This window comes from Papaver somniferum, chromosome 2 (assembly GCF_003573695.1).
Source record: "Papaver somniferum cultivar HN1 chromosome 2, ASM357369v1, whole genome shotgun sequence".
In the NCBI taxonomy this organism is placed as follows: domain Eukaryota; kingdom Viridiplantae; phylum Streptophyta; class Magnoliopsida; order Ranunculales; family Papaveraceae; genus Papaver; species Papaver somniferum.
In genome coordinates, this window is record NC_039359.1 from 136,161,994 (window position 1) to 136,175,815 (window position 13,822).

At 35.2% G+C, this 13,822-nt stretch overlaps 1 protein-coding gene across 1 annotated transcript; it reads left to right on the forward strand.

Annotated features, from left to right (window-relative positions):
* The first annotated feature begins 6,891 nt into the window (after positions 1 to 6,891).
* Positions 6,892 to 7,593, forward strand: LOC113352025. The gene has a single exon (XM_026595909.1). The coding sequence runs from the start codon at positions 6,892 to 6,894 to the stop codon at positions 7,591 to 7,593; it is 702 nt and encodes a 233-aa protein (XP_026451694.1).
* The last annotated feature ends 6,229 nt before the right edge of the window (positions 7,594 to 13,822 follow it).

Genomic DNA, 13,822 nt, shown 5'->3' on the forward strand with positions numbered 1-13,822 from the left:
CGTGCGAATTTAACAAGGAAAAATCACGAATTGAGGATGCAAAATATGAGACTACTGAGTAGAAGATCGAGAAGTATTACAAAATCATATTCAAGATCGACTAGAAGAGAGATGAGGTGAAACTCACCCACAATTAATGCTGGAAACAATATTCAAGAAGAAATATCAAATCCTAATGAAGAATATCGCGGAAATAGAGAAAGAACTGATGATCGTTACGTTCCACAAAATGAAACTTTTAATGATAGGCAAAATGGTAGAAATCAAGAGAATGGAAAACGTCAGGGACGAAATGATCAAGATGGCGAAGGAAATCGAGAGGAAGGAAGGAGAATTTTACATGAAAGAGAAACTCAAAGAAATCAACAAACGATTGAAGAAGAAATTGAAAGACATTATGCTGAACAAGCACGTTTAATTTGCGAACGTGAAAGATTAAGAGCGGATATGAAAGAACAAGAGCTTAAGGAGACAATTCGCCAGAACAATCACGACAATCAAGAAAGAAGGCGTACACAAAACCGGAATAACGGTAATATCAATGAAGAGTATGATAGAGTACAGAGGATGGCTGAAAGACAGCGAATGGAATTAATAATAAATGAACAAAATCATGAAGGGGAAAATGAGAGACATCATCATATGCGAATGCAAGATAAAGATGAAGAAGAGACTCACAGAAGAAGACGAGATGAGGATAATGAAGAAGAAATTAAAAATTTCGCGAGAGAAGAAAGACATGAACGCAGAAGAAAGGAGGCGAAATTAAAAAGACCTTCGGATCAAAATTCAGGTGTAAATAAACAAATCTTGAAAGAGTTAGAAGAAATGAGAGGAATGCTAAATAATGGAGGAGAAGTAGGCAGAAGACAATTGGATGAAGCTATAGAAGAAGCTGCGAAAACTCCATTTACAAGGGAAGTACAACTAGGAGGAATACCACCGAAATGCAATTTTCCCACATTAACCAGCATTTTTGATGGAACAACTTGTGCAATTCAACACATTAAAGCCTACGTGAGGTGCATGTTTCAATGGGAAAATCATGATGTTGTATTATGCAAGTATTTCGCATCCAGCTTAACAGGGGAGGCGTTAAAATGGTTCGAAGGTCTACCAAAGAATACAATAACATCCTTCAATCATTTGCAGACTAGATTCTTGGAGGTATATATAAGTAATAATTCTTCGCGACCTGGTATTGAAGACGTGTTTGGATTAAAACAAAGGATTGGCGAAAGTTTGAAGCGCCTAACTAAAATATGCAGGACTATGTGTAGCGAAATGGCTGGCCGTGTAGATGAGAGATATCTTATCTTATCATTCATCAATGCTATGTTTGCAACCAACCTATTGTATATCCAAATTTTCATAGTCAAGAATACGATCACAATGACTGAATTGCGAGAACTTCAAGAAGAATATATTGCTCTAGAGGAAAGGAAAAATGAGATGGAATCATACCCAGTTGCGAACATCAGTTCACAAACAGCGAATGCAAGCTTATTACCCAAGTTAATAAACACAGTGGCGAACACTTCGCAAGTACAACAAGAGAAGGTGACGGGTAACAATCAACAGAAACTGGTGGCTATGGGAAGCCGGGATCAAGAGGAGTATGAAGGAAAAAGAAATTTCTACAATCGTGGTGGAAATAACAAGATTCAAAGACTCGATCAGCCACAACAAACTTATGGAGGTCAAAGACAAAACTATAATAGAGGACAAGGAGGTCACAAGGTAGTATGGGAAGAAATCTAGATGCCACCTCTAAATGCAAGTGTGGAAAAAAATATGGGAAGCTATAATTTTGATGCAGAATATACCAACATCATGGAACATGGGAACGGAACCACCTTCAAACCACAGAAGTCATGAGTTTTGTTCTTATCATCATTTTCATGGACATACTACAAATGATTGCAGAAATGTAAAAAGAATTATAGATCAAAGAAAACTAAACCACTTTTTGGTAGGGCACCCACAATCTCAACCATTGCCACCACCACCAGAGCATCACAAAATAAACACGATGAAAAAGAAGGAAACATTCTTCATAGAAATTGGTGTAAAAGCAAAGAATCTATTCTGTCACTCTATCATACATTCATACAAGACAATTGAAGATTTTCATGACAATGTTTTGAGTAGAGTGTTCGCAGGAGATAATGATGGAAGAGAAATTATATATATTGCGAAAATCTCTCCACTAGAGGAATGACAGAAACAAATTATTTATTTTACCGCAGAAGAAATCCCTGAAGGTGAAGAGGTATATGATAATCCATTGGTAGTAAAATTAGAAATTAATCCAAAACCGAAAGAAGATGAGGATGATGAAGCTGAAGATTCATGGGAAATTAATAGGATTCTAATCGATACTGGAAGCTCTGTGAACATCTTATTTTATCATACTTATAAAACTATAGGAGGAAGAGATGATGATCTTATACCATCAACATATAAGATATATGGTTTTAATGGTACTGCCAACAAGCCTAAAGGGGAGGTTACTATGCGAATTCCATTGAAGGGAATATCTTCTGAAATCCTATTCTGTGTCGTTGATGTAGAATCACCCTACAATGCATTAATTGGTCGACCTTGGATACATGGGATTTTAGGTGTAGATTCAACTTTCCACCAGTGCATCAAATTTCCTCACCCCAGCGGTGTAGGAATCATAAAGGGAGATTGGGTTGAAGGAAAGAGATTTTACGAAACTGAGATAGAATCCTGCGAAGGAAGAGCAAACAAGAAGGAAAATTGGCGACACAAAATCAAAGAGACACAAAGAAGTGAGAGGTTGATGGTGGACGCAATTGACAGAAAAGAAGAAGAGATGTTTCGAAACTAATGCTAGCTCAGAATAAAAAAAAATGGTGAACATTCCACTTACAAGGAAACAGTAGCAGAAAATAACAAAGAAACAGAGAATAGCAAAGGTAATGTATGAATGATTGATTTGTTGCGACACTCTCGCAATAATAAAATTCTCAAAAATACATTTTATTGAATGACAAAATTGAGATTGAGAAATGCAAATACAATGTGATGATGTGCAAGAATCTCGTAGAGATAATGAATTTTACAGAAGACAATCAGAAAACAATAACAAAAGAGAAAGGGGCAAACCTTTATGGCGTACACCCTAGTTCGCGGATACAATTTCGCAAGAGGAAAATGTAAGACCTAAAGTATGTCATATAAGGGGATACCTGTTGCATGGCTCAGGGAAAGGCTACACCGCCACCGGAACCTGAGTCATGGAGATTTGGGGTCAATAAAGCCCATCCGGGAGAGGCACCTTGGATTCTCAGCTTAAGCATATGACTTAGGTTGGGCGACTAAGGTAATAAGGACTCTCCCAAGGAGTGCAGAATCTGATCAAGGCGTCTAGGTACACGGTTGAGTCAAGAGTGCCAGGGGCGTTTGAAGCTTACCTTGCCATTCTTGACAAGTCTTGGCTTATACTGCACTCGGCCCGAAGAAAACCCCACTTAGGGTGCAGTCTCGTAACCATAAGACTTATAGGTAAAAGGGATAAGAGGCTGCGAAAAAAACTGGTTGTTGTTAAGACTGGATGGGAGGAGCTAACCTTGTATGATAGAAGTACGCCTCCTTGAAGGGGCAACCATGGGGAAGATAAGGGAGGCACCCTCCATTAGGGAGCTGATAATTGTCTTAAGACGCAAATATCATGAGGCTTTTTACTCGCAAGGGTATTAAGGCTTGTCATAGTTGTGCAAAAATCCTGAAGAGGCAATAATACAAAAGAAAAAGATAAGACGAGATCAATGGTTTTTCGCATGAAAATGCGAAGACGTCCTGCGATTTCGTCGCAAGACGACAATGTCATGGGGCTTTATTTTCGCAAGAATATTTAGGCATGTCATATTGTCGCAACATTCCTGAAGAGGCCATATTACAAAAGAAAAAGTTAAGGCAAAATCAATGGGTTTTTGCATGAAAGTGCAAGAACGTCCTGCGATTTTGTCGCAATGACAAGAGGTGGCATAATAAGACCTTTAATTAGGAAGGCAAAATAAGACCACACAGGAATGAGATTTTGAAAAGAATCAAAATTCACTTCGCATAAGATTGCGAAATTATACATAAACAACTGCGAAGTTGAGGCACAAAATAAGAAAAATCTGCAAAATATCTCATTTGGATACAAATAACAGAGGCAAGTATGGGAATGAATGAAATTAGAAAATGTTATTTGTCTCCATATGATAGATTTACGGAAAAATTCAAAAATTAATGATTATATTGATTAACTGTATTGCAAGGAAGAATTGTTTTAATGAATGCAGGTGAAAATGAAAGAAACTCATACATTAAGGAATATGGAGAACCAAAAGAATTCGCAAATATACAGAAAGGAGGAATAAATGTACAAGTATTACATAAGATTAAAGAAATAAACAAAAACTACTTCTTAGTTGATCCTTTATCATCTTCATCAAATTTATTCCCTTCTTTGTCTGAGTCAGAACTTTCATCTCCATCAGAACCTTCATCATCATCAGCTTCGCTGTCAGAAATAATTAGACTGGGAATGTTCTTTGGGATCTCCTCCAAGAGACAAGGATACTCAGAATGAGGAATACTATGGTCATCACAAACCATTTGAATAGTTTGATTGCGAAAATGCATAGCATCATTCTTAAAGTTCGCAACAGTGATCTTGATTTGATTCTTTAATCTAGAATACTTGTCGTTGCGAGAAGAAAGATTCTTTGCGAGTTCCTCTTTTTAAGCTTCAAGTTCCTCAATTCTTTCGCGATATCTACTTTCATAATCTGCGAACAAAATGCAATCAATTAATAACTTGATGAAAATTCATAAGAAACAAAAGATTAGTGAAGAAGAACGGTTAATAACCTTCTCTGTAAGAAATCATATCTCTAATCAAGGTTGTATGCTCAACTTGGAGACTAACATTTACACCTAAATCTTTTCTGGCATCGTCTAAGGTTTTCGCAGCCCAAGCGAATTCATCCTCATTACTTATAAGAAGACGAGAACGAATTTGGTTTTCTCTTTCGCAGAGCTCGATGTTCTTGCGGTTAGCTTCATCTCGTTTAAGTTGAACTTCAAGAAGGGTCTCTTGGAATTTCGCCAAAGCCTTAGCACCTTGATCAGAGATGCGATCCTTATCATCTATGAGTCCACTAATTTTGGTTCTTAACTCATTGATTTTCTCTTTAGAATTAAGAAGGAGACGTTTAAATCGGTTTGCTAAGCCTAAACTAGATCTATGGTCAATTTCTAAGAGGCGAAATTTAGATCTTAGTTCATTCAGAGAAAGAGATGAAATTTTATCATTTGAGAAACTATTTAAAGATTTATTAAGACGCTCAAGAAGGGTATCATTATCCAAGGCATTAGGAAATGAACGAAGAATGGTAGCTTCATCAGAAAGACCATAAATGTGTGCAAAAAGGATCAATTAAATAAGATAAAATAACAGGATAAATGAATGAAGGGAAAGGAGAAAGTGACATACCATAGAGTTTATTATTAGCTTGCTGAAGACTAGAGATTTTGTTCTTGTACGAAGAAGAATCAATTTCTAGTTGTTTGTTTTTCTCGCAAAGACATTTGACTTCAGCTTCCAGTTCCTCATTCTTTGTGCGAAATTGAAGATTCTTTTTCTCAATATTTTCGCGTCTCCTCTCCAGATCTGAGGCAACAACGAAGGAAGCTTTTCCAGCTTGCGAGAAAATATAAAAAGTATTAAAATAGAAAGAGATTTTGAGTTACAATAATGAAGAAGTAAAAGGATGAAAGCATACCAGACTATTAAGAGAATGCAGGAAATTGGGAGTCACTGATCTAGAAACTCCACGAAGAGAATTATAACCATCCAATAAAGGAACATCGCAAATTGTAGCGAGAGCTTTACATGTATTAGCGAATTTACTTGGCACTTTCACCAGGAATGGTAGAAAGTGTGAAACCTTTCTCAGTAAGATCTTTTTGGACGTCTTTTAAGTTTTTCTCATGTTTATGGCCACTTGGAGGCATATTTGAATATAGAGTATGAGAATGAATAAAAAGTAAGAAGATTGAAGAGGGAAGAATTACAGTAGCAGAACTTACGGAAGAACAATAGAATTGCAGAGATGAGAGAATCAAAAGAGAAGAGAAAGTAAAAAGAAAATGGAAATAAGAGTAAGAAGAATATATAAAGAAGATTTTTTACTCCAAGAAATAAACACCATTAAGGCGAAAAGACGTGAGCGGTTGAAAAGCAGCGATTACAGAAGACGTGTCAAGAAAAAAGTGGAAGAAAGAATACGTGTGATAAATGCAGAATATGAAGAGATGAACAGCTGCGACATTTCTCACATCATTCTCTACTTTGCAGAGAAGATATGAGAAGAGGCAACATGTAGGATCAGAATCTCGCAGCAATAATGCCTCAACGAAATTATCAACAACACAACACAACAGCGTCGCAGAACAATTTCAGAAATGACATAATAAACGACGTCAGCCAAAATCATGAGAAAAATGTGATGGTTCTGCGAAAATAAGAGAGTTTGCGAGATTAACATTTGTAAGGTTGCGAGAATGTCGGAAGACATATCCGAAAATAAAGGACAGATTAGCTGTCATCCACTATGTACTTCCCTATAAATAGTCGTTCAGTTGTAAGGGAAAAGAGAGAGATCTTTTTAGAGTGAGGAAAATAGGAGAGAGAGAAAATCTAGAGTAGTGGTTATTCTTGATTCATATATCTTTTCTTGTAAGATTGTTCAAAGATTGGTCAATAAAATTAAGATTGTTAATCTAAAATGAGTTGAATGTTAACGAAATCTTGTGAGGGGTATAGTGTAGGATTTCCTTCAACTACATGATAGTTATGTACTTGGAGGAATGTCATTCTGGTCGGTACCAACATCTAGTGATTGTGTGGTGATCGCCATCTCCGATTGGTGTGAAGTATCAAATGAAAATGATATATTTGTCTTGGTCACTGAAACGGGAAAGAGAGCAACTAGTTGGACTGTTCGTCAATTTTATTATGAAGGATGCTCAGATGACGACTTTATGTCGTGTATTAACAACCCGATTTTCTACAACGGAGCTCTCTACTGCTTAGATTATAACGGAATGTTAGGAGTTTTCAAAATGAAAGGTAATAATAGCAGTTGGAAAGTACTTTCCATGTCTTTGAAACAATTCAGTGGTTTTTTTCCAAGTTATTTGGTGCAGTGTGATGGAAAGCTTTTACTAGTGAATTTAGGACAGAGTGGGAAACTGATAGAGGTTTATAGATTGGATGATTCGGAGATGGTCTGGGTAAAATTGACCAGTTTGGGTAAGCATGCGCTGTTCATCAGCTATACATCCAGTTTCTCGGTTGTCGCCCACGCAGCTGCGTGGAGAACAATATCTACTTCCCTATATTACAAGGTGAAAGGATTCTATACTATTCTCTTGATACATGTAGTTATCATTGTGTTGGAAGTAACAAATACTCTGCGCAAGATTTTCATAATACAAAAGAAAGATCAAACTGCACTTGGATTGAGCCTAGATGGTCTTAGGCAAGTCCTGATCAACCTGACGAGCTGACTTCCTGAGTTCCTTCTTCAACTCGCGGAGGAGCAATAGTACTCAAAGGTCAGATCCAGTTCCATGTACGATTCAGGTACTGCCAAGTCATAATCAAGAGCCTGAAAGCCCTGCATATGTTGCTTCTCGTTACTTGTACGAATCAAAAGCCTGAAAATGTATAAAGTTTGTGGTATACAGTGGTGGATCTTGTATTTACATTTTTTCGATATTCTTTAGTTTTGCTAAAATAATTTATTGAAACAAATCTGTACATCGTTATTCAATTAGATGGTTTATTGTAGACACTAAATAGAGCAGAAATCTTTACATCGATAACTTCTGAGAGCGTTGAAGTACGTTTTTTTTAATGGCATAAGAGAAATCAAAACTAAGAAATTTGCACTCTTTAGCAGGCAGCGGATAAAAATTTCAGCATGGAATTTGCACCGCACGCGGCATGCCTCTATTTTGCGTACAACTAAAATATGCGGCTACAACTTTTTTGTGGTGCTTGGTAAAATTTCCAAACAACTAAAAGTGGTCTGGATAATTTCCTAAATAAACACTTTCTGACAATCAGAAATAATACTCGAATATTTGCTTCTTTTGTGGGTTCAGAAATAATGCTGTTTTTTTCTTCACACGACTACTTAAGTTCGCATCAAGATTTGCTTCTTTTGTAGGCTCGGATACAAAAGTTTTCCGTCAATTTGCAAGCCCAAGATCATACCAAGCATTTACATGCGGCAAATGTTTCCAGAAGATTGTGACGATTAACTGTAGAGAAAAAAACTATGCAAAAGTAATGCTTCGAAAAACCAAACGTATAAAGTTGTACTCCCTCAGTCCCTTGGAAAGTGAGCATTTTTTTCCCTTATGAAAGAGTGATCTTTTTATTTTTTCCAAATAAATTCGTCATAACTAGTGTTCTCAAAATTTTCTCCACAATATAAAAAATTTTAAAATTTGGTACCCATGTTTTTAGAATTTTCTCCAAAAATATAAAAGATCTAGTAATGATGTTTATAATCACTGTATAGGTCTTTTAAAAGTATTTTTAACGATATATCATTTACAGATATTCGCCTTTAAGTTTGTGAGATATATCAATTCTAAATTTTAGCATTCGAGGGCGGATAAGAATAGAAACACTAAGAGTAAGAATATGATTTCACAGGGGATTAGCGGGTAGTTAATTATAGGGAGTTTTAAAGAGATCTTAATCAAATCCCATGTTAGTCGTTAGAGACTTTAAAGAGTTTCTGAAACGTCCTTATTAGTGAATAAAGACGTTGTTTAAATTTTCTCAAAATCTCTATGTTATTGGTTAGAAATCTCTAGAAAATCCTTCAAATGCTCATGTTATTGGGTACAAACTTCAAAGTTATGGATTTGCGATTCTGAGAGACCTTGAAAGACTTTTTATGTGAAAAAAGGCATGACAACAATCTTTCCAAAATATGTGATAATTTGGGAGGCTTTGAAACTAGTATTGACTTTATTTATCTTTTTTTTTTTAATTCAAAAAGGGCAATTGGATTAAAAAATAACTCAACACTAAGGCAATGAAGTTGTTGACAAAGATACAAAAAAAGCTCAGTTGTAGTAGAGCTTTCAAGAAAAAGAGAAAAATTTCAGCTATTGCAGTACAACATCCCAGTTTCTAAGAACTGTATCTAATGAGTAGCCTTGAAAGATACTAGTTCCTATACACCAGTTGAAAATGTATGTCTTCACACTGTCTATAATTGAGTCAAAAGATCTATACCTCCCATTAAATAACCTTGCATTTCTTTCAATCCAAATAGCCCACCATATAGCAAACAGAATTATATCCCATATTTTTTTCCTGATAGGATCACTCTTGCATTTCTTCTTTCTCCACTGCCATATATTGCTTCTGACAGAACCATGAAAAACCCATTGTAGTTATAATATTTCAAGAAGAAATGCCAAACAGACCTAGTAGTCTCACATTGCAGAAAAATATGATTGTTTGATTCAGCATCTTTCTTGCATAAGAGACATTTATTTACCATAATAGTATTTCTATAAGAATCCAAAGTAGGAGCTGCATCATAACACAAAGACCAAACAAAAAATATTACCTTATGGGGTATTCTTGGGTTCCAAACACACTGATGAGGGAAAACCAAAATACCATCATCTTCCAATGACTTATAACATTCTGAAACATAGAAACCCTTGCTGCCTGCTTGCTAAATTCTTTGATCCTCCCCACTTTCACTATTTATAACAGGGATTAAGTTTAGCATGTGTGCCACATCCTCAATTTCCTCTTCCTTAAGCAATCTTGAGAAAGCAAAATCCCAACTGACATCCATGGTAAACATCATAATTTCTTTAATTGTTGCATTTTTCTTGCTACTGATTTTAAAAAGAGCAGGGGACAATGATCTTGGAGATTGACCATTAAGCCATTTATCCTTCCAAAATAGGCATATATTACCACTATTTACTTGAATTACAGAACTTTGTTCAACACTAGCACTGCACTTCAAAATTCCAGCCCATAGACTTCTTCCAACTGTCATTGTAGTATCATTAGGGAAAAAAGCTTTTGGATTGCCTCCAAATTTTTCATTTATAATCTTTCTCCACAGAGCTTTTTTCTCATTTCCATACCTCCATATCCACTTAGCATGCAATGCTCTATTCATTAACCTCAATTTCCTGACACCAGCTCCTCCCTCTTCCTTTAAAAGATTTACTTTATCCCATCCTACCCAACTTCTCTTTCTTTTCTTTGCTGAAGAACCCCACAAGAACTGTCTCATAATTTTTTCCATTTGCTTCTCCACAGAAGCAGGAATCTGAAATAAAGACAGATAATACACTGGCAAACTAGACATAACATGTTTGATTAACATTAGCCTCCCTCCTTTAGACAAATACCTTTTTTGCCAATTACTCAATCTTTTCTGAAATCTTTGCAAAATAACCTCCCACACCCCTACAGTTTTGACTTGCTTCGAAGTGGTATTCCCAAATATTTCATAGCAAAAGTAGTTATTGGACAACCAAAAAATTTGCACATTCCAATAATATTCACTGCATTCCCTACTCCAACCAGTGCACTTTTTTTGAAGTTCACTTTTAAGCCAGAGATCAACTCAAAAGCCAGCAACACATTTTTCAAATTCTGTACTTGACCCACATTGTCATCTAAGAAAACAATCAAATCTTCTACAAACTGCAAATGATTAATAGCAATAGCATTAGGTGCAGGCTTGAAACCTTCTATCATCTTCAGATTAGCAGCTTTCTTTATCAGCAAAGATAGAACTTCTACCACTAAAATGAAGAGAAAAGGAGAAATTGGATTCCCTTGTTTAATCCCTTTTCCACTTCTGAGTAAGCTTGATGTTGTACCATTTATAGTCATAGCAAATCTTGTGTTTGCCAAGCACCACTTAATCCAATTCCTCCATACATTCCCAAGGCCAAATCTTGACATAGTATAATCCAAACAACTCCAGTTTATGTTGTCAAAAGCCTTTCCATATCCACTTTCAAAACCAAATCAGGATTCTTGTCTCTTTCTCTTGTATCTATTAACTCAGATGCAATTAGTATTCCATCAGTAATCTGCCTAATCAATAAATGCATCCAACAAACTAATGACTAATCGAGTTGTGTGCGTTATATTATCCTCAAATATATAACCATCTATATGTACATTGATCTGTACTTTTGCAACTATATAATAATTTAACATACTAGTCATCTATAATACATTACGTATAACTATATATACGGCGAGTTATTAGTATAAGACATCATCGGTAAGGAATTTGGGTTGCTAAATGCCACGTAAACATTTTCGAACTTTGATTATTTTGTTTATAGCGACTTCTTAGAAATTTTTGATAGGGGCAGTTTTGGATGGGTCATGGGGACCAATAGAAAATTACCACTTGTCATGTTTAATTAATTGATTTTAGTTAGTTAATTTTTTTAAATAAGGGTATCCTTGGAATTTACAACTAATTAATTGGGATCAGAAAAACTAAGATCAGAAAAGTATCAATCTTAACGACAATCAAAATTAGGGACTGTTAAAATTTCGCTGATAGTGTAAGATCTGTTACCATCAAAATCCAAAATCATGTATATAAAAATCTAATCATTTAATCGAAATAATACAGATGTTGATGCTCGATGCAGACATTACGATTTTTTCTGATCAGCAAGATTTTCTTTTCTAAATAATTAATCAACTGAAGAACAGTAAGAGTTCCAGCAATTTATGCATCAAGAGGACCTTGATAATAAATCATAGATTTCTTAAGATTTGCATTCCCTGAAAACTACACTAGGACCATGACACATGTCAATAAAAAAAAAACTAAGTGTTTTTCATATTAATGACGCAATAGTTTCTTTCGTTATCCTATTTTGGAGTTTACATGTAGTGATATTTTGCATAATAGGAGATGGTGTTATCAATTTGCATTCTGCCATTAGATCACCAATGATCAGTTTTTGGATGAACATGAGGTTTTTGATATCGGGTTTGTTTCTTGATTCTGTTTCCTATAGCTGCGTTTGACGTGTTATTTTTGGTTTGTGGTCAAAATCGGCAAGAAGGTTCGAAATTTGGTTTTTTGAACTCGATATTTGGTTTTTCTACTGATACAGTAAAAAAACAAACGCATTTGAGTTTGAAGAGAAAATTCAAAGTTGATTTGAGTTTTAGAAGAGTCATATAAGTACGGGAACAAGATTAGATTGCATAATTATTACCCTAATCAGATAACTACGACCGACTACATTTCCCTAAACATCCTTGTTCTAAAAAATAGAAGATTAATTAGTTAGATAACTTAATGACAAATGGTAGTTTTCTATTAGTCCCTCATGTCCCTAGTTAGCAATTCGGGATACGGGAAACGTTCGGAACGGAATAGTACGAGTATTATATGGATTTGTAAAATTCAAATTCGGTCAAAAATCCGGTCAACGGCTCGTGATTCGGCAGTAATACGGAACGACATACATACGTGTATAATTCGTTTTTTACATATGAATTCGGCGTACAAAATTCGGCATATATTAACATGTTAAAAAGTCATTTTTAACATAATCCCTTCTTAGATACAATAATTTAATAGTGACATGAACTATATATATGATACGTGAATTACAATCAGCAAATAATATGTATGTTGGTGGTATTGGAATCAGATTCGTGTATGTAAAATTTTAAAAGTCAAAAATATAATAAAGAATGATAATTTAGTGATGATGTGACAAAGTATTATATGGGCCGTATGATTCGGTAATTCGTAAATACGTATATAATTCGTTTTGAGCTGGAAATTCGCAAATCTAAGTCGGGATTACAGTTATACGGCTGATACGTGTGGATTCGGTCGATACAGACGGATTCGCGAATTATACGAGTATAATTCGCGAACTTACTAACTAGGCTCATGCCCCCATCAAAAAGTTTCTCGAATTTTGGTAACTACATATAATGATGAAAACTAAATTGGATGTCTAGGATAATTGCCTCACATGGGCTATCAACAAAGGTGGTCTAGGATTCGGGAATGCTCATAAATTCAACTTAGTACTAATAGCTAAATTAGCTTGGAGATTGTTGACTGAACCCAAAGCCCTTTGGGCAACACAACTTAAACCTAGATACTTTAAAAATTCTTCTCTGTTTAGAGCTAAAACGCATATTTCTAGCTCTTGGATTTGAAAATGTATAAGTAAGGGAATTAAACTAGTAGAACAAAATAACATTTGGGAAGTAGGAGATTGCAATAGTATTAATATCTGGGAAGACAACTGGATTCCTAAACTAGAGGAAAACCTTAGTAACTACAAAACTGAAAATAACTCCCATTTAACACTTGTGAAGGACCTTATTATATCCTATCACCAAGAAGCGGAATTCTACTTTAATCTATGAATTGTTCCTTGGACACATTGCTAGATAAATTTGTCACATTAGAACTGCTTTAGCCAAACCAGATAAGTTGAGATGGTTACTCACAAACTCCGAAAAATTTACAGTCAAACCCATGTATAACAAGTTAAATGAAAGAACAATGAACAACTATAACCTAGGACAGACGGATTCATTCTGGAAAAGTTTATGGAATCTAAACATCTCCCAAAGAATTAAGATTTTCATTTGGAAGTGTTTACAAAATGTTGTTTCTACTAATCTGAATCTATCCAGATTTATGGAAGATATAAATCCTAATTGTAC

What these genes read in the sequence shown, in the direction of transcription:
- LOC113352025 (XM_026595909.1), top strand. Translation starts at nt 6,892, where the DNA reads ATGTCATTCTGGTCGGTACCAACATCTAGTGATTGTGTGGTGATCGCC.